Source organism: Folsomia candida, unplaced genomic scaffold, assembly GCF_002217175.1.
Source record: "Folsomia candida strain VU population unplaced genomic scaffold, ASM221717v1 Fcan01_Sc001, whole genome shotgun sequence".
NCBI lineage: Eukaryota > Metazoa > Arthropoda > Collembola > Entomobryomorpha > Isotomidae > Folsomia > Folsomia candida.
The window spans coordinates 16,842,558-16,870,437 of record NW_019091193.1 but is presented as its reverse complement, the minus strand read 5'-3'; the positions used below and the strand labels follow the sequence as shown (position 1 = coordinate 16,870,437).

Here is a 27,880-nt window from a genome sequence, read left to right as displayed (position 1 = left end):
TACAAGTTGGAACAACTCATTGTGCCTGTGCGTGCTACAGTCATTTGTACTCACGTCGTTGTGGTTTCCCATGTGCGTCTTTATGCAGCTTCAGAAACTAGTGTGGCTGTGTATGTGGTGAGATTTAAAATCTGGTATTACTTGGCTGGGCTGTAGTAAGAAGTAGATACGTCCCTTTCTTGGCATGCCAAGAATACGTGTGTTTGTAAGCAGAGCGTTGTTTCTTCAGTTGGTCTGCATCTTAGATGAGGTAAACATTACGTGAGCACAACGTGCTGATTTACGTTCGCGTAAAGTCACAAAATCCGAGAGATTACTCATTACGGGAAAGCGCAGAAGAATAGAAATGGAGAGTAGTGACTGATGTCCATGTATAACATGAATGACAGGCAGCAGTAAGTTAAGTTGGCACAAAGACGAATCAAAACTTCTGGCAGAAAAACTTCAGAAAATCTCACAACTCGTGTTACTGTACTCAAGAGAGAAAGAGTGTGCGTCCAAACTAGTGCCAGTTAGTGCAAGTAAAGGAGAATGGAAACATATAACCCGTTCAAAACTTTGTGATAACCCAAAGATCAGTGAAAAAATGGTGACAGTGGGCTATTACCGTGACTGTTAGAGTATTGTGAAAATTCAGAACAAATTCAGAGTCTACTTCCAGAAATTCATATTAAAAGTTTGTAAAGTTTATGATTTCGAAATCCATGGTCCGCATTTCTCACTGTGACATTTGTGATGGGTTATAACAAAAAAAGTGATTCTTCATTCATAATTCGGTCATACCAATCTTCGGATTGATGAACACGGCAAAAGTTTCCAAAAGTGCCTAACAAAACAATCCAAGTGTTGAAAAAATAATAGGCAAATTGCCCAAATCTTTACTTTTTGTTCCCGTTTTTTGTATTCAACTGCTCCCACACGCACGGTGGTGGGTCGACACTTATCTATGTGGTGTTACTACTTCATTTGAAGCCAGTCAAAGTTATAGTGCTTTTAATGGTCGTCATTATCACCAGTCACATCTATTCGACGTTATCTAATGACTATCAACTCACTTTCTCGTTGGCAACAGAACGATGTGTTTTATAATCTATCGAGACATTAAAAGAGAAACAGAGAGTTGTTGATTTGTGTGTGGAAAAGAAAAAGCCGAAAGCAGGCCATTATTGTCTCCTCATCTTCTCTCCGAAAATCTCTGCACTAATAATCCAGTAAATTTTGCTTTTCTGCCCAACGAATCTGCGTAATATATACAGATTGCATTTACTTCTATTATACAGATATTCTTATTGGGGAATGGTGTATGTTCATGAAAATATCTTCCATAAGCACATTAAGTGTCAGATGTGTGTGAATATTGTAACAATAAGTGCATCGACTCTTACCGAATAAGGAATGATGAAAATGACTTGGAATTTTGAATGCACTGGATCTCTCAACAAACTTTTTTTCTCTCTCATTATCTTTTCTGGATTGCAGACAACAGGTAAAAATAAATGCAGAAAGTTATCAAATACTTGGCTAGAATTTTTTTGAGATTATTTCTCATGTTAATTAAAATTTTAAACCTGCGTTTCTTAGTTGAGATAACTTTAACTATAATTTGAGAGAGACTTCACATTCTACTCTGTGTTTATTATTCAATATGGTGAGAGCATTCGAACCGTTTACTAAACATCCTTCATTTTAGGACTTTAATACATAATAATTGTAGTATGCAAATGCCAATGAAAATGTGCAACAACTATTCAGGAGAAAATATTCCAGATCATAAAAACGTGAAATACGATTGCGGAGTACTCTTGAAAACCTCTTGTGATGTACAATGACTTGGTTTATCGTAATTCGCAGCGCATCAGACTAAATTTACCGATGTGCTTAAATACCTCTGATTCTTTATTTGAGCTAGAAAAGAGGAAAAAATATTTGCTCAAAATGTAAAATTTTACACAATGCTTTAGTTCTCTTCACAATTGTGTTTGTCTGGCCAAAGGAAAAGCAACAGGGCTGGCAAACTACCAAATATTGGTGTCTCTTTTGTCTCGAATTCCTCCAACATCTCTTTTTCTAGGCCACAGGAAAGCATTAAGAATGTTTGCAACTTTATATCAAGGGTCATCCGCACCGAACTATTTCAATGAAGCTGTGCTATCAGGTCGCGCGATAATTGGGTTTAGCAATTACGAGTGCACCTTGGAACAAAACATCTCAAATGTGTGGATGATCCAGGACTAAACAGATTAAAGCATAGCTATTTGGGAGATGATGACGGTTCTTAATTAGATATATGTAGGAAACTGGGGTATTTGAGTATGCATAGCGGTAGTAGCACTCTCACTGTAATAGGGAGTCATTATGAAGCATTATTACTTGAACATAAATATACATGAACACTACTAGATTACTGCTGGCCAAAGTTTGCTGGCTTTTACTAAATGTTGCACTTTGTGTACTGACGAGCTAATCTCTTGCATTACATAGTTTGCATTAGTCTGCATTAGTACAAAAATAACGTATTTTTTATGCTTCCTGTAAAGAAAGTGGGATCCTTTCTTATTCTACAAAATTATTAGGAATGCATACAGAATTGTGCTGAGATCTTCATGTAAAGCTGTGAGGGGTTAAGTTATGTTAGTTATGACTTCATTTGTAACCCTAGAAAGGGCTCAGAGAATTTTCATTTGTACCTTCTGACAGGAAAGCGCAAAAATTACTGAACGAATTGACCAGAAATTTTGACCTCTATTTCTTACCAGCCATTTTTGTATGTTTGAAGATGCTGAAATAACTGGCGGGGCACGGTAATTAATGGCTTACAAAATCTTCAATATTTGGCTTGGACACTAGTCATTTTATGTAACTAATGTAACCCAAACAACGCAGTGTTGTACCAAAGTAATGTGTAATACTCTGGTAATTCATGCTTATTGCTCATTTCATTGGTTTCGTTAATTACATAATTAATATCACGTTAAAACGTTTTTATAATTCATAAACGGATTATTGAACAGTATTGTGCGACGAGACGGCCTTTCTGGTCTTTCAAGTAAGCAGATAGATTTGGACCCTCTGCTTCTGTCAGTCAACAATTATTTTAAAGTCCTAAATAAAAATGATCAACATTATAAATACGTTGCTGATTATCCAGGAAATTTATGCTTAGAAAGTTAATAAATCATCAGCAATAAAATAGTAATGTATCAGCCAATAGTTTGGATATGGTTTGGATTTATGTAGCTAAAAGTGTTCATTTTGACTTCATGTGGAGCATACGACGTGTTTCTTTGAACTCAATCTTGAGAGATTCGAATACCCGAAAGTGACAAACCCTGACTACGAATATGGAATGCGCCAGCAATTTAACATGACAGATGCGGATTAAGTCCCATTGAGTTTCGGAATACCGATTTAATCGCATAATCTCTAAACTTTCTAGAGCTGTTTTCATCAGAGTTGTTTCCACCCATTTCCTCCAAGTGGTTAATTTGTGCTCTTATTATGACACCAACCGACTGCCGACAAATTGTAAGGTCTCATTCCATTGGAGGTTGTAATGGAAACAGATAAATTGCATGCAGTCAAAGCTATGCATTCAGACTGAAAAATTACTTTTCTGACTTTAATTGTCAACCTCTTGTACTTATTGAATTATAAGTTTCAATTTCTTTGATTGAAGCTGGTTTTCGCAGCTTAAAACGAAAGTTACTTAAAATCAAACCATCAAAGTAGGACATTAGGTTCAAAAGTCGATGTAAGGAATGTCCTTAAGACTGATTTGGACTGCGAAGAGCTTTCTTAAAGATGTAATTATTTATGTTACGACGGGCGACGAGTTTCTCTGGGGAATATATGGTAAATATATGTACTCACTCACTCTATGCATGTATATAGTGAGTTCATGCTCATTCCATGAATTGCAATTCCACACGAGAATTGGACATAACAATGTTATGATGCCTGACACTGCCAAATCAAGGCAATCCTATTATTGTCAAAGTTGTTGGCTGTCGACGTTGCTAGTCTGTTGGCAAAAGAAAGCCGAACGGTTGAGCGAGCACGCTTTCGTATATCTACATACTCGCAATAATTATGGTGGCTGGTAGCGATGGTAATTATTTAAATGCTAATTGTAATTATTTACAGGTTTCTCCGTGGCTCGAGAGTCTCATCTTTCCCGTGGTGGTGGAATAGGCCTGACCACTAGGAGTCCTTACATCGAACCATTCCAGTACAATAACACAACCGTGTTTGTCGGACAAAGTGCGTACATTACCTGCATTGTGCACAATCTTGGCGACAAAACGGTACGATCTTCAATTATCATTTCCTTCCCTTTTAAAGCAGATTTTTTTGTTTGGCCATAAATTCTAAATTGTAATGGTGGCGTACCCCTTCATAAATCCAACGTCAACCATCCCGGCCCCGTCATCGGTTTCGGTTTGGTTTTGGTTCTCGCCCAAAATGAAACTGCTCTGTTTTTTTGCTTACATTTCTCACACCTCTTTTACCGTGGGGTGAGACTGGCGAGAGTAGAGATATAATGCATGCATGCCTTCTTCCTCCATTATCATCATCAACCGTTGCCGTCCATGAACCATGCACGCTTCGACTGGAAATGTTCCTCTGCCACTTTGGCGGCGAGATTTCTGTTCAGGAAGCAGCTCTGGCACTTTCCTCGTACATACCGTACATTAAATATTGAAAATGAAATGTCCCTCTGCGGCAATGCGTTTAATGTGACAACCTCAAAACTTCATTTAGCGAGTGTCAGGTTAACAAATTCATTTAAAATTTATATTCCCTATCGCATATTTCCGGTACATATTTACATATGAACGTACGAGGTTATTGAAAAGAGCGTGATGAGCAGATGGATTTTATTTGTATGTAAGTACAAACTACGTTGAGATGATATCAATGTACGAAGCATTCACTATTCTCTTACACACGTATATTTTTCGTTAATTAATTATATATTAATTAGTTTGATGTTTGTACATGTTTTACTTGAGGATGCGGGCCACATGCGCTTTTGTTGATTCGCTTTTTCTGGGCCTGTCTTGTAAATTAAATTAAAATATAATCGATGCATAACCTTTTTTGTTGCGTAGTGGGTTACACTCGAAAATGAAAAAGCAAAGTAAAGTTTTACCCGAGGTTTGAAATTCAATAAGCAATCAGAGCGTGGTGATGAGTGGCTGCCTGGGGTGTCATAATCAGTTGAAAAGTAATTAATAAAGAGTTTGGTGCACTTCATCATTGGCAGAGATGAAGTGTGGATCTATTCAACTGGATATCGACTCGATGTATGAACGACCTTCTCCTTTCTCCATAATTTCTGAATCCACAGTTTGATCTACACAGAAGAACCCATATCTCATTAATCATTGGGCTTGACAACGGAAGAAGTGGATTTATTCATTTACGATGAAAAGATACCGTGGCCACCGCCCACTGAACCTTGATATAGTTTTTCAATTAGGACCACACTATCATCAAACATTTGCTGATGGTTGCATGTTCCGAAATACTGTTTGAGGCAGGATTGTATAAAAAGTGCGACATATTGTGTGTTGCAAACATATTGGCAACAACATTTAGCGCAGGAAATGCTTACCAAAGGCATGGAACAAAACTTTGAAAATTCGGACAAGGTAAACTGTATGTAGTAAATATATTAATGAATCAAACGAATTGCGATTTATCAATTTTAAAATGTGGGTCAACTGAATTGAAAATGCTGAATTATGAATTTCATTGATTAAGTTATCTTTTAGTTTGCTCTCCTTGAAAAATATTTTCAACAGATCTTCAAGATTGTCAACTGGTACGCAAATTCCCTTCGTAAGTTGCAACTCTGATGTTAAACGGATACAGAAACGCAGGCAATCCAAGTCATGTTGTATGTATGTTGGTGTTCTCTTCAAATTAAATACAATGATGTCACTGGAAAAATTTTAAGCTGTCTATTTATACATAATATGTATAGTGTTTTTTATTACGAGGAACTCATCACGTAGCGTCGGCTCTTTGATATATCAGCATGATCCTAATGAAATGTCTGAGACGACAAAGTAGATAAGTAGTATTTATGTAATTTGCATGACGTGATCTAATCAAAAATTGTTATCTTGACAACATCATTCGTCTCATACTGACAAACTCTATCGGGTATCCACCACGCGTTGTTATTCAATGAGTGAAACTGGTGTTTTGCGAATGGTGATAATTAGTCGAAAAGATGGGGCGTTCTTTCTCCGTAGGTGAATTGTGACTTGGTAACGAATTTGCGATTTATTTTGGACAACGGTCCTTCCTAATTCCCAAGAGTCTTATTTCCGATTGACACGCCGCTTTACTGCAGCAGAACAAATGACGATGGTCTGTGTAAGGCCGTGAAATATTTCGACACTTTCTCGTCCTCCTCTCCAATCCCCAAGCTAGCCCTTGTCCTGTCTCGTCCATTTCGCTTACAGATTGCTCCTTCAAGAACAAAAGTAAAGAAGACTACGATTTGCCACTCTATGTACATGCATATATCCATATCATCCGACTCAGTGATTTTCCCTTTGGCTCGCACTGAGTCATGGTGAACGACGACGATGAGTGGCTCGATTTGATCGCAACCAACGCTATTTTTCACCATCTCTTCTAAACTTCAGCAACGTCCCGAAGGAATGAGATGAGAGTTTGGATTAATGCCTCTGCTCTCTCCGATTGACCCTGTAGTTCCATGAAAAGGAAAATATTTGCGATATTTGTCCAACTATCGGCTCTCTCCCTCCAATCCGATAGACTTTGTCACGGAAAGTTTTTTTTTTCTATTTTCGTGTTAATTGTGTGGAAATGTTACTTTTCACAGTCATCATCACCTACTGCAAAAGCTAAAATTAGCGAGAAAAGTTTTGGTGAAAATCATCATAATGATGGGCGCCTACGTACATCTCTCTCACCAGCTTTCACCTCAATCAAGACAAGCAACACAAGAGTTTGAAATGTATTTTATTTGAACGGGCCAAACTTTCATATCGTCTTGATTAAGAGGAAACGTTTTATTCCACAAACTTGGTTGTACCCCCCGAGAGGAAAGAGTTTATTTGCAGGAGAGGGCAGCAATCTGCTTTCGTCACATGTATGCTTTCCAATATTTTAAACCACTACATTTACTTACTTCATACAAGGTTGTTGTCGTCCATGCTATATAATAACTTCTACCCTTTTGTTGACATACTTTATTGTTGCGTTGTACTTGCACGTATATTTTATACGTTCATAAATGTGACAGTTTTTAAAGACCAAGGTTTAAGCCCTGCTGAAGGCTTTGTTGGTGCTTTACAGAGTTGTGCACAGCGCAAAGCGCTTCCGCTTCAATCACTTATGTATACGGCTTTATATGAAGCTTAAAAAGTATTAAAGGGCATTTGATAATGATGGTGCAAGGATTCAGTTAACGAGTGATTCTAAGACAAGGAAAAGTTGTGTCCACTGCAACACAATGCCAGCAGGTTTGGGGCATAGGGTCAACTAATAAGTATGCATTCTCTGAAGGGGAAAGTTCGCAGCATATATTTTCAGTTTTTCATTGAATGATTTTAAACTGAACAATTTAAAAATTCTAAACGACCCACATTGGACATTTCAGTTGTCTTGACAAACATTGAATCCGTTCGCTGCTATAGTTGAAGCTACTGTTTTAAAAGAATAAATAAATAGTGTAAAGAGCTCCTTTGCATTTTACGAGTTGATTTTTCTTTTTACACTGGCAGTACAAATTCAGGCTGGCTGCAGATGTTTTGTCAGATTTTCTGCGAATCTAGGTTTATTTTGGGTTTATGTATATTTACAACAAGCTCAGAAATGAAGCATTACATAGTATATCAAAATACAGGCCTAAGTATTTACTTTCTCAACAAATTGCCTTTCAGCTGAAGAATAGGAATCTATATATCCTTTCAGCTTGCGAACCGCAAACTTATTTTGGAATTCATGTAGTAAAAATAAAGAATTTATTTTTAAGAGATACCATAATCACAATATGTCACAAGCTCACAATATGTCAAATTTTATGCACATTTCCTGGACAAACGTGGCCATGCGTAATATAGGGAAGGCTCTAAATTATTAAATATTCATGTATACTTTAGTTTCTATACATCTTGCCTCTTATACGCTCATACAAGAAAATCTATATAATTTGAAATTTTAGGTGTCCTGGATGAGGAAAAGAGATTTGCATATCCTTTCGTCTGGGAATCAAATTTACACCAACGACAAACGATTCTCTCTCCTTCGCGAAGGGAAATCGAGAAACTCTTATACAATCAAAATATCGTCAAGCAGTAAGAAAGACGAAGGTACGAAACCAAGCAGTCGACGTTGATGATTTAATGAAGCAATAAAATAAGATATGTGTACTTCCAGGGACGTACGAATGTCAAATTAACACGGATCCCAAAATGACGGCAACGGTGCACCTCATCGTTCTTGGTACACACACATTTGTGATATTTTTCTGCTTGATAATACCAGGATGTATTTTTGTATGTATATGAATATGATCGATGAGCATAAATTATATTAGTACATAAACCATTTAAACAATTTGCGTGGCAATAACTGAATTGTTCTGATCGAAACAATCTATAAAATTTAATTGAAACACTTGCATGCACCAGCTATCTATCAAATACATGTCAGCAACTAGCTATTGAGGAAGTTTGTAAAAATCTATAATGTAGATTAGACATTACAAGAACTTTACAAAGTTACAATTTTTAAAACCCATCTAAGATTGCAAAATTAACACTTTCAAAACGAAAATCACTAATTTTGTCAAAATAAGCAATATAACTACTGTTCATCCGAAAAAAATGTGGCCTTCGCCGAGCCAAGTTTCTCTAAAAGGTTACCTGGCAGCTATCGTAATTTTAGGGAATATCGTAGCAACGTTTGAATTTTGACACTGAAATAAATTTCTGTAATTGATAAAATAAGAAAAATAGATAAATTCCGCCAGGTAACCTTTCAGAATTTCTAGGGCCGCATTTTTCTCGGATGAACAGTAATATGTATGACTTTTGCGCAAAACCATGAATGAGCATATCAAGGACTATAAACAAAATGGATACCTTACATTTTCCTTGACCTTATTTGTCATAGTTTTAGTTTTATAATTTTTAATGAAAACAATTTGTAAGATTTCAATAATGCATATTTTCTGATTGGTATTGTCATGTGGCATAAAGTAATTTAATGGTACTACAATTTTGAACCTTTGAATTTTGAAGGTTCTTCTGAGGACCCGGACAGCGCAGCCTTGGCGTTAGGAATGCTGGACTCGCCATATCATCAAAAAGACGACCATCATTCTAAAGGTACACAGTTGGTACTAGTTCACAGAGCCAATCTAACCGTACAAGAACAAGACTCATAGAAATGTCACCCTAAAATTCACCCAATATGCATGGGACACAGATTGAGGTATAATGTGTATAAGTGCATTTTGGAACGACAAGAGTTTTCACTTGAAGAAGTGTATTTGCATAATTTCACTCTCCTCGGATTTTCTCCCACAGCGATCTTCGCACTTGGATCGGATCTCATCTTTTAATTATTCATCGCTTTCACCAGGCACAGCATGCGATACGCACTCGTAAAATCTACCTGCTTTACAGAATAGTCCATACAGAACAAACTTTTCAATCCCTCGCCTGCCTGCTGCTAGGAGCAAAAGTCGTTCGTTCCTTCATTTGCCTCGTTCCAGTCCTTTGAGACCAACAAGAGCTTATCTATCTAAGACTAATAAATGAGGGACCTGAATCTACATACACAGTTTGGCAAACATGTAGCACGTAACATGGCACAGTTAAACTTTGCAATTTTATTTTTCCATGTTAAATCTTTGTTGTGTAACCTTGTACTTTTCTGAAATAACCGAACTTTGTTTCCTTCCGGGAAAAAGTCATCAATCAATATCCCTTTACATTCACCTTCCATTTAGGACTTGCATTTTTGTAAACTTGAAAAATAGACACATCTTACGTATTCACATTCACAAAGAGAGGGGTACAAAGGATACAAATCAAATGCTACACAAGACGTTGATAACAGAGACAAATACATAAGCGAATTAGGATTAGGTAGACAGGTATCAAGTTGATTGACCACTTTTTGAATATTTATGACTTCATAACACCCTAGGTGATTGGATGGCTGAGGAGACCGAGATTGAGAAAATGACAGAAATCTGACTGGGAGGTCTGTCCCAATCTTGATTCCGTTACGTAATATGCGGTTTGCTAACAAATAGAGAAATATGGAGTCGTTTGCGACTTAGGATTAGTTATTCTATTCGAGTGCAAACATGGGTTCAGAGTATACATACTGAGTACTTCATTAAATTATTTTGGAGAAAGATCAGATTTATCAATTCAGGTTTGCTCTCACAAATCACAATTATGTCACTAGAATCTAAGAATTTGGCAAATTAAACATTTTGTAACCCAATTTATTTGGGATTGAGATGAAATTATGGCTGTTGGAGACATATGTTGTATAATTTTAACAATTTGTGTACTGAACACGACAGGGGACAATTGCAACATGCTGTTATTTCCACTCATTGGGAACGCATTTCCAACCAGCAGCATTTAATTTCAATTCGTACACCTTTAATAAATTCAATCCAATTATGTTTCCCTGTTCAGTTATGTGTTGTTGTATCTCTCTCTCTAAAATTAATTCTGGTGGTGAAACAACAGAATATAATAGGCCTATTTCAATGTAGAATTGTGGAAACAAGCGAAAGTTCAGTTTGTTGAGCATATTACAGCATTGAACCGTGCCCGCATGGCTCTTCTTCAGGCGGCAAGGACATTCCATCTGCATAGTAGCCCTGCTAATAGAAATTGCTCCACTCTGCACTAACTGATACATTAGGCATTCACCTACATAATGTCATTACAATATAGTACAGCGCATTGTACCAAACGTAAGGCAATCCAAGATGATGATAACACCAAACCAGACGGGGTCCCAACTTTCCCAACTGGATCTAATTCGCCAATGTAGGAATTGGACTGGAATAGAGCGGTACACATAGCGTGCCTGGCGATCAAGATGACGATGTGCAGTGGATATGTTTCAATTTACGATCCCACCCGTCTATCCAGCAGCTCATTTACAATTGAAAGTTATCAATTTCATCTTCTCTTTGCGACTCCAGGGTACGAGGCAAAAATCTTGGGACCGTCTTTAATGGAATTGGATCAAGGCTCACAGCTCGCAAATTTCACCTGTATAATTTCACACGGACGCTCGCCCTCTCCGCCAAATATTTCGTGGTTTTTCAACGAGATTCCCATTCAGAAAGCAAAAGGGAGATTCAGTGTGGATACCGAAAAGTCGTCATATCAAACCGTCTCAATACTGGTGATCCTCAAACCTCAAAGTGGCAAATATTCCTGTGGCGGTATGTAAACTTGTGCCTTATTTTATTTTATAATTTGAAATGTGAAAAGCAGAAATGGGCACAGGTTAAAATATACATTCATTTAGTGCTAGCCCGAGATTGCTTCACCTTTAGTATCTAAATACCTGCATACGTATTTAGACAATACGCGTATGAGTGAATGAATGAAAGCTTGTAAAGACTAATGACATATCAATCCTTGAATCAACTCACTCACTACTAATCTAGTCTAGACAGTATGCAGGTGGAAAGAAACGTTAACAGAAATATAGCTATGTATAACATGAATTCTACATAATTATCTCGTATAAATTTATGCACGCATAGCTATCAAAGGAAACCTTAAAAATATTTACTAGTGCAAGAAAAGTAATTATCTAATATACTAAAACGTATGAATAAGCACAAAAAAAGCATTTGATTACACTGCTTTAGCGTAGATGATGAAGTACGTTACTTTTGTGTCCACCTTCCTGAATTGTTTAGCTGGCACGGGCTAAAAATATACCGCTGAAATAAGAATTTACGCACTTTAGTAAGATTGATCTGCTACAATTAACCTGCTGTAGGAATCTTCAATCATAAAAAAAATAACAACACGTCTTAGGATTAGTTTATTGAACGACAGGTTTGCATTTTGAACATGAGCTCAGAATTAACAAAGACCATATTACAGGTGCAACCGTCTACCCGGATTCTGTAGTCTTGAAAGTCCGACCACGTCATTCTCGTAAGTATTGTTCATTTGCTCAAAGTACACTCAACCTGCATCTTATAGAAATTAGAGAATTGAACGAATTATCTGATGGACGAAATAAAATTAAAAATAATTCTGTGTGCGCATAACGAGCGAGCGTATGCCTACTTATTACGTATGACTTTGGTGTTTTCCCTCGTTACTAGTAACACTGGTAAGTCACATTTCTTGATGGACTGAAATCAAAGGAATGAAAGGACGCGGCGGGTGTGTGTTGGCGTTGGTTCAAAGGGAACAGATTCATAAGGTGAACCCCGGGGGTCTCAGAAATAATTTAATAATGTTTGTCCAATTCTGTGCCTACCGTTTACCCTCTTCATGTGGATGAGGATGCAGTGAAAGTGCACATTTATATATGTATGTGGTCTGGCTGCAAGTTAGCCGAGTTCACCATGATGGAATTTTCGAATGCCAATGCAGTGAATTACACACAGCCGAGTTCTACGTCAGCGACACACACGCAGAGACAGACACCACCACTTCTTGTACGAGAGCCGCAAAGAAGCAATAATAATAGTATGACACAACACCACCACGAACAAACCCCAAGAACAATGCCTCCTGCCAAACTCTATTTCAATTTCCATCTTTCTCGTCCCCTCCTCTCCCTCTCTTCTTCTCCAACAAAATATATTGGACCTGTGTGACCTGGGTTAGTAGATTGGTTTCGTGACACCCACAGCACAAAACCAAAATAGATGCGAGGACCAAACTTATTTTTCCGGTTGTGCGCTTTGCTTCCGTTTACAGATATGTGGGGAGGAAGTCGGAAGAACGCAGCGTAAATTCTCTCAGCCAAGCTCATGCCTTGTTCTTTTCTTGCAAGATAAATTCCAAGAGGGACTGCTTTTGATCGGATTGACAGTAAATGAACTGACTGAAAACCTGAATGAAATAAAGTAGCATGGCTCAAGGGGAACGTTGTATGTGTGTCGAGTGGGGTCTATCGACTGGGGTAATGTTAGATATCGAAACCAATTCGGTTACTATAAATGAGGTTGTGGCTAAAACCATTCGTATGCCATCCATTGCTCTGGCTGAAGTCACATTGGAAATTTTGTTGCATGTGCATCTGTACAATCTGTATTCATGCATCTGCTGTTCTGTAAGGATAGTGATTACCACTATGCTAGTCATTTAGGCGTAGACAATGCATGTTTCAACTCCCGTGAGAGTCATTTGATCCCCTGTTTTTGAACTCTGGGGCAAATGAATTATTGATTTAAAAACTGAGCCTAATGAGAGAAGCCAGGCCTGCAAGTACGATACAGCAGAAGTAATATTGGGATTGCATCTCTGCAGTTGATTCCATTCCGTTGCAGCGTGACTGGAAGCGGTGCAAGGCTAAATATGACTGGATTATCTCTTGTAAAACCATTGTTTATCTGCATTTAATGGGTTCCAAAGGACCTATTCTACGCACTTATTGAATCATTTGACACTTCTGGCTTCTGGAGCTCATGCAATAAATTTCATCTCAGTCAACCATTACGCCACAGAGGGAATTGCTACTCTCATATTCCTAGCTGTTTTTTACAGGGATCTTAGAAATGCTGCATTTGTAATTCTATTTGTATGCTCAGCCTGACTATCAGGAGGAAGAAACTTGTGTGCATTTTAAGGAATAAATAACTAGCATCAGCGTGCTGCACGTTGTTGTACAACAATTGTGTCGTTGTAGACTGATGAGTCCAAAATAAAATAAATATGAAAAAATTAATGATTGATTTTCATGGTTAAAAATGTAATAATGATATGGTATTTAGTGTTTCAGGGATGTTCAGTTTCTCAAAAAATTGTTACCTGTGTTTCAGATTCCGAGAACTCAGGGTTGAAGGAAGACGAGTTCAGTTCGTCCCATGCGACCAAATCACCAACGTGGTTTCCTGTGCTATTTAGCTTTATTGTAATATTTGCAATTGCAGACGCAGATTCATGAGCTCCATATAAATGGAAAATTATAAGGTTGTACGAGGAAATATTTTGAGCATTCCAATTGATTTTATACATTCTCGTATTTTTGTTTCATGGTCATAATCTTACTTTATTTCCTCTAAACGACAATACAAAATTAAGTTTAACAGAGCTTATCCGGAATTAAATGTGGAACAGAATAAATAATAATAAATGTACACTATTTTACCACATATTTTGATATTACTTTGATGTCCTGCCACAATTTGGGTCAATAGGATGAAAATGACATAATCGTTTAAGACATTCCAAACAGTAAACAATGCAAATAAAAATCTATAATTAATCGATAACGGAAGAATTTGTACAAGAATTAATCAAGTATTACATCTAATTTACTCCAGTTTTATACGCTAAGTTTAATTGTATGCTTATGAACTTATCTAGTATCGGACCTTCACCTTAACTAAGTCAATTTGTATTGTACATATGTAATGGCGTAAAGGATATTTAGCTCAGGTATAGGTATATGTAGTTCTATCAGCTATCTATAATTCTCATCATTGTTAATTTATACATAATTTCTCTGTATTTGTTATGACGTGTGTTTCGATCAATGAATAACAGATAAATATCAAAACACTTATGATTTGGCTTAGATTTTACCTCCTGCCTGTACTGCACACCAGTATGTGGACGCTTTTTAGCGTTTCTCCCACTGCGTATAAGTATATATTTCCATTATGCAGATTGGTTCACTCGGCAGAGTTTTATAATAGTCAAAGAACGCACTTGTAGCCAAACGACTTGCTGCTATTGAGTAAATACTTTGGGTCGAATTCGAATCTTCGTCATTGGAATCATTTGCGCAAATTCAAAGCTACACCCTGATTTGTAGCTTGGTAATTAAAAATAAGAGAAAGTCATACCCAGTCTGACCAGCACCGTTCCAGCGTATCCCGGAACAACCAAGCTACAAGTGGAAGTATGCAACTGGCAATTCACATACGTAATATTCTTTCTAAGATAAGGAATAAAGAGAACATTTACTTGTGTTGCATCATTCTAACAAAGGGCAAATTGATGATGATAGGACACACGAAAGGGTCATTGGCAAACAGTTCACTAATTAAAAGTGGTTGTTCATATCCTTTTATCCCGAGAGTGATTGATTAACTTGACTAAAGAAATATCACAGTATCAGCATTACAAATTTGTATTAAAGGTTAAAGTGTACACAGTCGTTATGTAGTCACTAAGGAAGTTTTGGTTGGTTGGCGAAAAGTAAGTTGTTGGTGGCGGAGAAAGTTATGGAAATTTACGTCGCTTAAATTATTTCATCTCAATCACTTTTCACACAGTAAAACTTCACTTTATATTGTTACGAGTTTTCTATATTTGTTTTCTGCTCCACTAATGAAACTCACGGTGTAGTTGATGGTAGTTGATAGCGAGGATGACGAAAAGAAAGTTGAGACGAAGTGAACAAGTGGATTGGCTTCCCCCCGTGCTATTATGCTCAACATGATGAATTGGTTCAGAGTGTTCACCTGCGAGAAATAATGACACCAAATAGAAACCTAAATATGTATTTATTTATAATGCAGCAGCCATGTCGCGCCGCAACAATAAAACTAAATATGCACTTATCAATATTTTTTTTGTAAATTGTCACTTATTATCATTTATTGCATACAAAAATTGTACGTACCATTTACGACATGCACCATGACAGACGCAGGTCCAGCGTGGCTGGGAACAGGAATGCAGGTATAGTTCCCTAAAATGATGTTTGCGATTAAGCAGGTTGTTTAGTATGTCAGATTACTCTTTCTATTGTTGCGATTTGTATTTTGCAATTACCTCCATCAGAACTGGTAGCTTTTGTAATAACGAGTTTAGAAACGATGCCTGACTCTGACTTTGTCGTTTCCATACTTATTCCGCCCCTGGGACTGTTAAAGTCAACCACGTTCTGACCGTGATACCATGTAACTGATCCGGCTGGCTGGGAATGGATATTCACCGAACAGGTAAGACTGATTGTGCTTGAAGTCCTTACGAATTCCGGTCCAGAAATCATTGCTTGCGCTTCTGCCGATAAAAAATCAACAATTATTTAGTATTAATTAGATAGTTGTTTTCGATCCCGCTGTAATGTTGCAATCATCGTAGTCAACTAAAAGGATAAATCCAACATATTGAAAAATATGCTGAAACTTAGGAGTAAATTGAAATGCAAAAAATTCCAAGATATAAATAAGGTGGGGTAAAGCACTGAAAAATTTCAAAAATATCTGAATATATTATGTAGAGGGACTGATAAAGTTTCCCTTGTGTTTTAACGTGCATAGTGCAAAAATTGAACTAATAAAACTAAGTTTACGAAAATAATATTTAATAAAAGTGGAAACCTTTAGTGGATCTTGGGGACTGGATACTGTGCTGATCCGAAATTATTTCGCGATCTGAAAGAAAGAAAAGCAACCAAATTTTTCATAAGATTTTTAGAAATAAATAATTTTTCCTCCAACATGCGAGGAAAATTCCCTTTCATAGCTAATACAAAGTAGGTGATTAACAAAAATGGTGAAAATGTCACTTGAAGAACAAGCTCAGGTGCAAAGTGGTTGTCAGCGTGTAATGTAAAAGAATTATTTGCCACACAAATCAGTTACACCAAGATTAAAAGAAATGAAGGTTTAACACAAGACTGAAACAGCATTACAAAGAAAGAAAGCAATAGGAATCTCGTGCACAAGCTTTTCTAAAAATTAAAATTGAATCGTAACCAATTCCCATTGCAAAATTATCAGAAAGTATGACAAAGTATACTATCAAAATTCATTTTTAAAATTAATATTTACCTTCGACATTGAGGAGAACTTGGTACTTTATGGTTTCCCCCTACAAAACATAACCGGTTTAAAATTAATTTATCCTTTACGAACTAAAAAGAAGCTCAAATACGTACCAAGTTCGGTATTTGGCATTCGTAGATACCTAGAGTACAAAAGAAACAATAGATGGATTACGTCGTCGTTCATGATTTATAATTCTAATAATATTAGTTCGCTCAATATTTTACCCGCATCTCGTTTTTGCACAAATTTTATTTGCAAATTAAAGTCATCAGAATCTTGTGGATGGATAACGCTGAATCGAGCGTCAGATGTAAAACTAATTTGATTAGAGGAGAGCACATGTAAGTCCCTTTTTCGGATCCACGACACCTAGAACAAAGTGAAAACAGTTTGCCTTAATTAAGATGAATAGATTGTAATACATAAAAACATAGTTTTTTTCAGGAAGGTCAACCACCATAGTGCACCATGCACATATAAGTACTTCCGGTTAGGAAATATTACTCCTCTTGTAGACGCAATACGTATCTGGATGTGAATGTTATAAATGAGTACATTAGATGCTTTATTTATTATTTTGAACAAGTTCCAACTAAAAAATAAAATAAATAAGACTTTTGAATAACTTCGTAATAATATAATGCATTTCATATACGCAGTTAGGTGAAATGGACGGGAAACCGTCTTGCAGTCCGAATAAATTAAAAAATTGACTAAATTTTTAAATCAAAGGAAATTAATATTGCGTAACATACGTGCATATGTGATACGTCATTGTAACTAAAGACCCACATAATGATGTTTTTTCATAGTTAAAATTAATTAATTTCTTTCAGCCACTAGAGGTTCATGAAATGTCTTTATTATCTTTCCTTTGATCTTGGTATTACATATTGTACCATAGACATATATACGTTCTTATATAAGTACGTAAGCATGCACATACTTATGGGCGTTCATTTTGATGGAAAGCGTACAAGATACGTGAAAGTAATACGTGCTTTCACTTTTTAGCGTTACGCAATGCAGTTTAGGCAATAAACTTATATCCCCTGCGTCGAGTGAGTAGGTGGTTTGTGGGGTATCTCGTGTTTGCATATCTTGGAAGAGGGGACAGTTTCGGCAGACCATACTCGTCCTCTTCGTAGTCAGGCAAGTCCAGGACCTGCCTTCTGAATCTGTCTCTTTCGATATTCTTTCTCCACGTTGGAGAGTCGGCATGAAGAGCAGCAGCTTTTTTATTAATTTCATCCTGAACCTTGCGAACTGGATTAGCATCCCGCCATTCATCAATTTCAGCCCTCACCGAGCTAGTGAGTCGTGGCGTTCCGGCTCTCATCATCTTTCTCATGCCATCTTCATAGTCCATCTCTGGATTATAGTTCAAATAAGGTCGGTAGTGACTTTTAGCTTCTGGTCCATGAAACCCATGCTGCTCTCCACAACAGCCACCCCTCTCTCTGAAGCGGGAGTCCTCAGTGCTAAAGATATTGCACCATCTGCATGAACCTGAATTTTTCAAAAGTTTTCCAATCGATTTGGTGATGTCCTCCTTCATGCTGTCGAGCTTATCAGAAATGTCGTTTATTTGTGGAGTATTGATGTATTTCCTTATCACCGCGTCAGAGTGGGGAAGCTGGTAAGTCACTGGGATGAACGTGGGGTAGGCTCCGTCATCTTCCTCCAAATCCACGTCAACACTTCTTGGCTTGGCTTTGTTGGTGGCAGTGATTCGCAGCTCAGAGTTTGACTCGCCCAACGCCTTTTGTTTATCCCAAGGGAGCGAAGGGGTGTACTGAATTTGATGTTCTGGAGGAAGAATGACCTGGAAAAAAGTATGGCAAGCTGACGCTCTGCACGGATAAGGAGGAAGACGGGTAGTATTGATAGGAGACAATATAAATCAAACTCACGCGACCTCCAGTTGGCTGTTTCGAGTAGGTCGCATAGTATGGCAGGTCTATCGACTCGATTCCCACTGTCATGGGCGACTCTTCCTCATCTCCCATCACTCCAGCCATTTTTACTACTTAACTTCTTTCTAGTTTCAAAATCGATCTTCAATTTATACTTTAAGGAAATTCTTCCAATGCGTTAGTTGAATGATTTCTTACAAAGTATTGATCCCCAAAACGCACGATATAAGAAAGTACCACCACTATTTCCCAGCAGAGTAGAGTCCTCAACCAACCAACCAACCAGCAAAACAGTTTTTTTCGAATGGAGTGGATCGAATAATAATGGAATAGCTTGTATTTGGGGAGTGAGGTCTAGCCTACAACAGGATTAGACTCAATATTGCAAATACTATTCTAGTTTAGCACACACATGCCATCATCGAGGAAGCCAACAAAACAAGAATGGCACATGGGAAATGCTTCCTCTTCATTCCGGCCTGATTGACTGAATGACAGAATAAAACCTTTCTGAAGGTTATTTTTGATTTTTGGAACTAGATCAACTTTTTTTCATTCCCCGACTAACAAACAACTTCTGAGAACTTTGAGCTTACGACATCATAATCTACGCTTCCTTCCTTGATCGAACTACTGCATTAGTCTACATTATTCCCGATGCAGAAATATACTTACAGATATATACATATTTATGTGTGGATACTGGTATATAAAAACTTGAAATAACATACATCCCATGTAGGCATCCACTCACCCAGTGGGGGCCCTAATGTAAGTAGATAAGCTAAATTTAATGACATGACGTAAAAACTAAAATGTGTGTGGGATTCTTATTTGCTGCATCAGTGATGCAGCCTCAACTTTTGATGTCTCCTTTACACAGTGTAATCCAATACCGACTTAAATTTAATTGTTTGCATCCAAACACATTAAATCACAACAAAAAAATCCTAACTGCATGTGATGAACAATAATTTATGACTTGAAGATGTAACTTAACAAACTATTTATAACCATTAAAAGTAGCGATTTGTAGGTCAAGGTTGTTAATGATAAAACTTCTCCTTGTTATCAAATTGGTATAAAACGTTTTCGGTGCACGTATGAGTCGTCGTAGAATCGAATTCATCTGTGTATCTATGTTATATATATCTCTAATTTAAATTTAAATTAGGTTAAGTCTATCTGAAATTCATTTTAAGCCACATTTTTGTGGCAATTCAGTAGCGACACCCTGACCAGACAAATGCTAATCTTGAACCAAATCGGTTCAGCAGCTATACTTAAAGCCACAACATCTAAAACATTTGGGTCAGTGTGCCTCAAATAAACAATGCTGAACGAGGGTCACAAATGCGGAGAAAAACAATTCCAAGAAAGACTTCTGATGATATCATGATCGCTACGAAAGGGAAACATCAGCACAGAGCAGAAACACTCTTAACTGAAGACGAAATAATGGGTTTTCTCGTGAAATATATACGCACAAAGCAAAACCCTGCAGGAGAAACAGACTTTGGTAGAGCCCCATCCAGCCATTTCCTCCGATAAATAAATTGGTCAACCACCAGTCACCTCCTTGAATTAATATTTAAGAAAAAAGGCGACTTTGTTGTGGATAAATTAATTCAGCACATAAAATTCCACCCTTTTCAACTGATTTGGGAAAGCAGTGAGGTCACTCTTTTGCTTAAAATTTGATGCAAGATTTATGCGCAGTAAGTATTTGCACCTTGACCAAACCCCAATCACTAAATTATCCCCCACCGGTCGATCAGGAATGGTTTCTCACGTGCCCCATACGATATGTTTACAAAATTTCAATTTCATGTGCTAGCTTTAACGAGTTTTCGCAATACAGACGGACGGACATGACGGTTCCATTAGCCTTCGATGGGGCTAAAAAGTGAGTGCCAAAATCTCGGAGTTGTGTTTTCTTTCTTGTAGTTCAAAGAAGCTTTGTCAGACTGTTACCGTATCAACTAGAGAAATGAAGAACTGAATTTCACTGTGCGTATAACCAGTCGCAATGTTGTTGACTTTCACTCTTAACAAATGTGCTGAAGGATATAAGAAATCCTGGCTTCGTTACAGGGACACGTGAACTATGACTCTCGCGAAATTTCTTTCAAGATGGATTGTACATACCAACAGCGAATAGAAACACATCAGGGTATAATGCGTTTTATTTCTATTAACTGGAAATTTAAATTTGGGTCTCAGAACGCCCCACTCCTTGTCCTTCATTGCTATTTATCGTGATTACATATACGTATTTTATTAATTAGATTTTACTATTAGGTATGAAATGTTTGTAACTGGTCTTGTCGATTAATTACATACAAATACGTACACTATCTGCATCTGCCACTGATTATAGGGACAAACTTTTAGATGTGCATCTCCAGATACGTATGCGCAGAGTAAGGTGCTGGTCCACAAACATACTTTTAGAGTGATCAACACATACATTCGGCATTTATAAAACCACCCCCACCCCCATCAAATCCATCCCCACTCCCACCCCTATCCACCCCCACCCCACCCCCATCCTATCCCCACCCCCACCCCCATCCACCCCCACCCTCATCCATCCCCCACCCCCGTCCACCCCCACAATTTTTATGGGGCAACGTGAGATACCTTGGGGCAAAGTGAGATTCTATTTCATATTGGGGTATCATTCGTAATTAGCGAGCGAAGCGAGCAGGTTAGGTTAGATCAACTAGGTACGCGGAAAGCCTGGAAGGCTGAGCTAGCAAACCTAGCTAGCTAGGCTAGATAGAACCTAGGTAGCTAGGGTAGCTAGAACCTAGCTAGCTAGGCTAGATAGAACCTTGGTAGCTAGGCTAGATAGAACCTAGGTAGCACTTCTAGCTAGCTAACCTAGGTAGCCTTGCTAGCTAGCAGAGCTACCTAGGTTAGCTAGCTAGAAGTTCTACCTAGGTTCTATCTAGCCTAGCTACCTAGGTTCTAGCTACCCTAGCTACCTAGGTTCTATCTAGCCTAGCTAGCTAGGTTTGCTAGCTCAGCCTTCCAGGCTTTCCGCGTACCTAGTTGATCTAACCTAACCTGCTCGCTTCGCTCGCTAATTACGAACGATACCCCAATATGAAATAGAATCTCACTTTGCCCCAAGGTATCTCACGTTGCCCCATAAAAATTGTGGGGGTGGACGGGGGTAGGGGTGGATGGGGTGGGGGTGGATGAGGGTGGGGGTGGATGAGGGTGGGGGTGGATTTGGGTGTGGGTGGGGGTGGTTTTATAAATGCCGCATACATTCGTCATAAGAAGTTAACTGCGTCTCCTTTGAGGTGAAATGTCCTTGCAAGTTCATCAACTATGTACTCAAGTTCACACATGCACTAGTGTTTAATTGTAACAAATACTACGACTTTCTCCTCACAAACTATTTCGCCACATTCAAAGCTTGCCTTTGATTCATTTAATTGCACACACTCTGTTCTGATCATGTTGTTGATGTTATGCAATGAGCAGATACAGGAGTGTAAATGTTAACTAACACCTTTGTGATTTTATATAAGAGCCTTTAAATATATGTGCAGGCATGAAAGACTGCGTCTTTAAACTCTGTCCTCTTGAACTATGCATTAGAAAAATGTGTGCAATTATTACCATTCTATCTCCTGCATGTCGCACTCGGCAATGAAGCTGAGCATGGTGTCCCACGATATAAGTGACATTTCTCGGTCCGGCCACCTCAAAATATGGACGTTCGACTTTCCCATCTGACACATATATATTTCCAACTCCAGGCAGCACATCAGATGTTTCTGCACCTGCAACAAAATAAAATTCTTTTCATTACATTCCGTTAATTAATTTGTATCAGAAGTGTCACATGATGATCTGCAAACCCAAAACCAAGAGCAACCACTAAAAGTATGCCCAGTGAGTAAGTCTCGAGGATATGTCCATTTTGATGTGATGAAAGGACAAGCGGAGATATGCGTATAAGAAAGGAAAAAGGTTTCACGGAAGGAGTTGAAGAAAGTTATCCAGTTTCACAAGTTTTTGTCCTCAATCCTTGTGAATTGAGGAGATTGGGAGGAAGATGACATGTCACAAGAAAAGTCTACATTCACATTTCCCTGCACTACTATTCTGTATTCTCCTGATAACTGATGAAAGTTGAACGAACTAGGAAACGATCTTGATAAAAACTATACTTTCTCCTTCCTCATGTCACATGCACCCAATATCACCACCACCGCCTCAATGTCAGCATATTGAACCCGTAGATTTTATAGATGTTCTCCACAATAAGAAACTTTGATATTATTCGCATTCTTTTCTCCATCCAAATAATATTCTGTTTCGGCAGCCGGCATTCATGGATTGCAGATTGGGGAATCCATACACGAGATATGCACATTTACACAAGTACAAAAATCTATCAATACAATAGCTACACTACAGAACTAATATGAAAATGTGTAAAAGTTTATTTTGATTTGCTAATTCTATAATACTTGTTTAGAGGTAGAAAATTCAAAAGGATTGCATAAGCAATGCTATGCTATGTAAGTAGGGCACTGTGTTTAGCTATGAAATTGTTCTTTTATGTGTAGATGGGTAAATAAATTAATAAATCGTGCCGATGTTATTGTTGTGAGCTTCCATTGTCTTTTGCCCATCATCCCGAGACCCGAACTAGACCACGTTGGCGTTTACCGCTGTATTGCGATTAGGTGAAATATATAGGTCACTTGCATTATCATCATTTTCATCATGCCAGAGAGAACATTTGTCCAAATACTCCAACTTCCATTTACCAAAACGACCAGCTTCATCAAAAGCGTGCAAAAATAGCAGCAAATTGTATGTTTTAGTATTTCAGAGTTTGACCAACTGCTACGCCAGAGACCAGGATTAATTGACACCGCTTCTATGGCGCCGTGTCCCGCATAGAATGATAAAGTGACAAATAATATTAGCCGGAGACACTTTGCATGAGACAACAATTGTTAATAATTAACAAACAAATTGTGAAAGGCAAAACATGTAAACCCATGCCAGCAGGAAAAGCAGTATTCGATTCTGCTTTTTCGCTCAAATTTTCTTTTAATGAACCGTTATCCTATTTTTGCAGCCGATTTGATAATAATTCAAAGTGCACTGCCCTCATTTGCCATTTACAAAGGATTTCTAAGTGCAAGCTCGTAAGCACGGAAATTGCGAGATCCAGATTTCTTCAATTAGGGAGAAGTGGTGAGTGACCTTTCCTCTGTGCATTGTACATGTCCATTGTAAATTCACACAAGTAACAATACAACAGAGGATACTCGTTGAAAGTATTTCTGCATACGCGTCTAAGTCCTCTAAAATCACGGTTAGGCAGCAAAAATCGTTCATAAAGCCGAAATTAAACTATCATCAGTGTATGCATATAATTTATATTGGTTCTACGAGTATGTACATGCGTGTAAAACCTTCTTCAAGGTAAGCACAACGACTTGACCATAAACTCGCCCAGGTAGGAAATTATGAAATAGTTTTTATAATAGTCCTTGTTCAACTCTAAAATTAATAAGGTTTTCCCATGATGTGGTCATAAAATATGGAATATTAATAAATCACGCTCTCAAATGAAGCATGCGAAATAGACTTTTCCTCTCGCTCGCTACCACACTTTTTGAGGAAAGCTGGGAAAGCCAACTTCCGTAACATTCTGAAAATTTAAATGCCGTGTAGGTTATAAAACGACGCACGAGAGTGAATGCGTAACGGGCAAATTTAATACAGGGAAGTAATATCAGTATAATTTTATGTCCCATCCCCCACCAACCCTGATAATAAAATAGAAATTCTACAATACGTTCATGACACGTATGCAACATAACAGTGCTGTGAACGTGGTTCAAAACTCGCTCAAATTGAACATGGGTCCCACGCATTTGCTAAATAAACGTAATGCAATATAAGTATTTCAGCATAACTAAGAACAAATGTAGTTGGACCAATTCTCAAAAGTGGACATTTAATTTGTAGAAGCAAATATCCTATCTCCACTCCAAAATTCATGATTATGTTCTTGGTTTGGTTATCAATATATTAAATTGGATATCAAGTGCTGCCACCCAATACCTGAAACCAAATATCTTTTTTCTAAAAATTTGAATGACTATAAAGACGCCAAGTCGCTTCGGAGGCAAGTAAAAGTACACACATGCAAATACATTTCTCGCAACTTGAACAAACTTAAATGTCATGACTTGACTACTCTGCTCTGATGCTGCTTTGGAATGGTAACCAAATGTATTCAGCCATTCAGGCGAATCCAACCGTATCGAACTATGCATCAAAGATAAACTCGCAGGTTTCCAATACCCAGCCAACCAAGAGAATGTTGGAGAAAGGCACTTTCTCCTCAACTCTATCCTATCAAAGCAAAAGTAATCCATCGATTTAGTTGAAGCATTCTCCCGTTAGTTTGACAAGAGGAACATTTTCTATTTTATTTCACTACATTATTATAATATTGCTCCCAAGATTGCTTGAAAGGGAGACAAGGTGGATGGTGGGGAAAGGGAACCAACATCACACACACGTACATAGATGTATACTTCCTTATGTAATATATGTGTATGTGAGATTTATTATAAACTTGAGGACGGAAGCATCCTCTGGTCTCATAATATTAAGGATCTGAAAATGCGTACTACATACATTTTTCCCAAAATTTAATGACCGCATTAATTTAGGATTAGTGGTCAACATACAAAACATCATACGTGCCATGATGATAATCAGTAATTTATTTAGAAATTTTATAAATTTACATAGCCAACGGTGTCACTAATAAGTGGTCAATGACGATCGGATAATGCATAATACTACTTATTTACTAACATGTGACCTTTTGGGGACTATCCATAGTAGTGGTTACCTTGCTGTGTTTATATTTATGTAGCCATGTAATTGCATCATGTTAATAGGTTGCAATGAAATTTAAACTGTATGCAAATCCAGGAAGAGTTTTCTGTTTAGGAACCAAATACATACAACAATTGCTAATTTTTGCAACCTTGTACCGGAACCCAGTTTCCTGAAGAGAAAGGCAGTATTTTATCTCCGCTATAATAAAGGAGACAGTGACAGAGAAATAAAATATGCAATCAGACAATATATTGTTGTCATGCTTTGTGTGTGCTCGATCCGATTTCCTTCTTTCTTTAGGTCTCTCCTAACCACAGTTCCCTCTGCTGCTTTCTCCAGCCCATAAAAGGCTGAGTGTGTGAGGGTAAGAAGATGTGGACAATTGCCAAATAAATCGCTGGTCGCTGCTGAAATTGTAATATAAATTTTTGTTTGTTCTCTAATGCTGTAAACCCCTTCTTCACACGGAAACTACAGTTCTAGACGGTTGCACTGCACCAGTCCACACTTTTATTTTGCAACATTCTGAACTATTGCGCTTTCTCATTTCATTATTTCAGGCTACCATAATACGTAATCCTGACATGCTATTGCATTCTATGACCCAATAATAAACTAACGAAACTATGATTATCATTTATGTAAAATTTTATTTAGTAATAATGCTGAAACATGGCTACTTCAATCTGTCTGAATATTCGCTAAAGTGATTTATTAAGTATTCTGGATTGTGACGACGTATAAGTTTTTTAAAGTTTGCCCTGTATAAATTTATCAGTACGCATGTGGCAAATATATGCACAGAAGAAATTATAAACATATTTATAATCCACACTGATTGGCAGTAAACAAGACTTTTGTGCGCTGGTATTGCGTTTATGTGCTTTCACCTTGATATGGCCAAAAGTACGAACTATTTCTCCAGAACGTTGTTTGCTCAGCCTGTCCCAGAAATAGCATAGATGGAAACGAAAAGTTGGATTTGCGAGTAAAAGTGCTGCAATAATGCCTACAGTAATAACGACAAGGAAGTCAGAGACTGGACCATAAAGGGATTATGAATGGTATATAGATGGCTGTAATGTGATGTAGGTGACTCGGCCTATCTGCCGGTATCATATCGTCCACTATTCCCAATGGATAAGGATGAAAAATTTGGATGGCCGAAAAACATTATGAATGGCTCTTGTTTTGGCACAACTCGAAATTTTATGAGTGCAATCTATCATTCGCTTTCCCACTACGAAGTCCCGCAAATATAGCTTCTTCGCCCGCCTTGGATCATTTTTCTTAATATTTTAACTCAAGTCGGTGCCACGAAACCAATGCTCATTCCTTTTGCACAAGCATTACCCCAAGCGACTATAAAATAATTGTGGATACAAAGTATGGCATAAAGGTAAATGTACAATAATTCCAAATAACAAACATTTCAAATTCAAAGTATACCCATTCCAACTCGAGTACAGGGCCTTTTAAAAATGTCACTGGGCTTTTGTGGATACCCGATATTCATTTCATGACTCAAGCAATCTCTAAAAAATCTAAATAAAAATATTAAATATTAAACATTTTGTGAGGCCTTTAATGTAAATTGAAGCTCTTTTGTCTAACCTTTCTCCAATTATCACACGGCCAATGACTGAGCAATAATTAATATGTAGTAGTGAGTTTTTTATGTGTTTAACGAGTTCTCAACCGTCAAGGTTGCAATTATTCGCAATAAAATGTAAAGAAGTTTAACACACATCTCTGATATGTGTAGAAGAACTAAAGCACTTGGATAACAATTCCATCGTGTGGTAAATAAATGAAATGACAAGCTATTAATAACTACATACTTATACGCAAGAAATTATGGTTCGTCGTAAGGGTGGCCTCCAGAGTTGTAATAAGAACCATAGTGCTTTCCATTGACAGAGAGGGTTGGCCAAGAAACAAGTTTTGGACTTAATGTATGTGAACCCGGAATCCCAACTTTGCTAATGTCAGGCAGGAGGGAAATTTTGCACACCCCATCGATTTTAATGGCCTATAAATTGTGCACTTTAAATTAAGA

The 27,880-nt window shown here is 37.6% G+C and overlaps 3 protein-coding genes across 7 annotated transcripts in view; 1 reads left to right on the top strand and 2 right to left on the bottom strand.

Moving 5' to 3' along the window:
- Positions 1-117: 117 nt before the first annotated feature.
- On the top strand, positions 118-14,785 carry LOC110862016. The gene is made up of 8 exons (XM_022111160.2): positions 118-1,486; positions 4,144-4,304; positions 8,207-8,354; positions 8,422-8,487; positions 9,288-9,374; positions 11,225-11,470; positions 12,147-12,200; positions 14,042-14,785. Exons 1-8 carry the CDS (start codon positions 1,396-1,398, stop codon positions 14,164-14,166), a joined length of 978 nt encoding a protein of 325 aa, XP_021966852.2. The 5' UTR covers positions 118-1,395; the 3' UTR covers positions 14,167-14,785.
- Positions 14,243-27,880, bottom strand: part of LOC110843255 (lachesin) — a 60,027-nt gene continuing 46,389 nt past the window's right edge. Inside the window, exons 4-11 of one of the 2 annotated variants that reach the window (XM_035846192.1) lie at positions 22,558-22,721; positions 17,230-17,374; positions 17,116-17,144; positions 17,009-17,048; positions 16,556-16,609; positions 16,005-16,235; positions 15,853-15,921; positions 14,243-15,691 (exon numbers count right to left, since the gene is read on the bottom strand). In XM_035846192.1, coding sequence (XP_035702085.1) covers positions 15,555-15,691; positions 15,853-15,921; positions 16,005-16,235; positions 16,556-16,609; positions 17,009-17,048; positions 17,116-17,144; positions 17,230-17,374; positions 22,558-22,721 — 869 coding nt within the window. In that variant the 3' untranslated portion in view covers positions 14,243-15,554. The remainder of the gene's footprint in view (positions 15,692-15,852; positions 15,922-16,004; positions 16,236-16,555; positions 16,610-17,008; positions 17,049-17,115; positions 17,145-17,229; positions 17,375-22,557; positions 22,722-27,880) is intronic. The other variant, XM_035846193.1, reaches the window with a different exon arrangement.
- LOC110861997 lies at positions 17,846-19,408 on the bottom strand. 4 transcript variants are annotated; one of them, XM_035846195.1, is made up of 3 exons: positions 19,120-19,408; positions 18,924-19,063; positions 17,846-18,830 (listed from the first exon to the last, which is right to left on the bottom strand). In XM_035846195.1, exons 2-3 carry the CDS (start codon positions 18,951-18,953, stop codon positions 18,036-18,038), a joined length of 825 nt encoding a protein of 274 aa, XP_035702088.1. In that variant the 5' UTR covers positions 18,954-19,063; positions 19,120-19,408; the 3' UTR covers positions 17,846-18,035. The 4 variants fall into 4 exon arrangements, with proteins under 4 accessions (XP_035702088.1, XP_021966840.1, XP_035702087.1 ...); XM_022111148.2 differs by having other exon boundaries at positions 18,924-19,046; XM_035846194.1 differs by having other exon boundaries at positions 18,919-19,063; positions 19,120-19,407.

Coding starts and splice junctions, on each gene's coding strand:
- LOC110861997 (XM_035846194.1), bottom strand. CDS start 19,026: ATGGCTGGAGTGATGGGAGATGAGGAAGAGTCGCCCATGACAGTGGGA. Junction 18,831..18,918: donor AACAGCCAACTGGAGGTCGC/GTGAGTTTGATT, acceptor ACTTTTTTCCAG/GTCATTCTTCCTCCAGAACA.
- LOC110862016 (XM_022111160.2), top strand. CDS start 1,396: ATGATGAAAATGACTTGGAATTTTGAATGCACTGGATCTCTCAACAAA. Junction 9,375..11,224: donor AGACGACCATCATTCTAAAG/GTACACAGTTGG, acceptor TTGCGACTCCAG/GGTACGAGGCAAAAATCTTG. Junction 12,201..14,041: donor AGTCCGACCACGTCATTCTC/GTAAGTATTGTT, acceptor CCTGTGTTTCAG/ATTCCGAGAACTCAGGGTTG.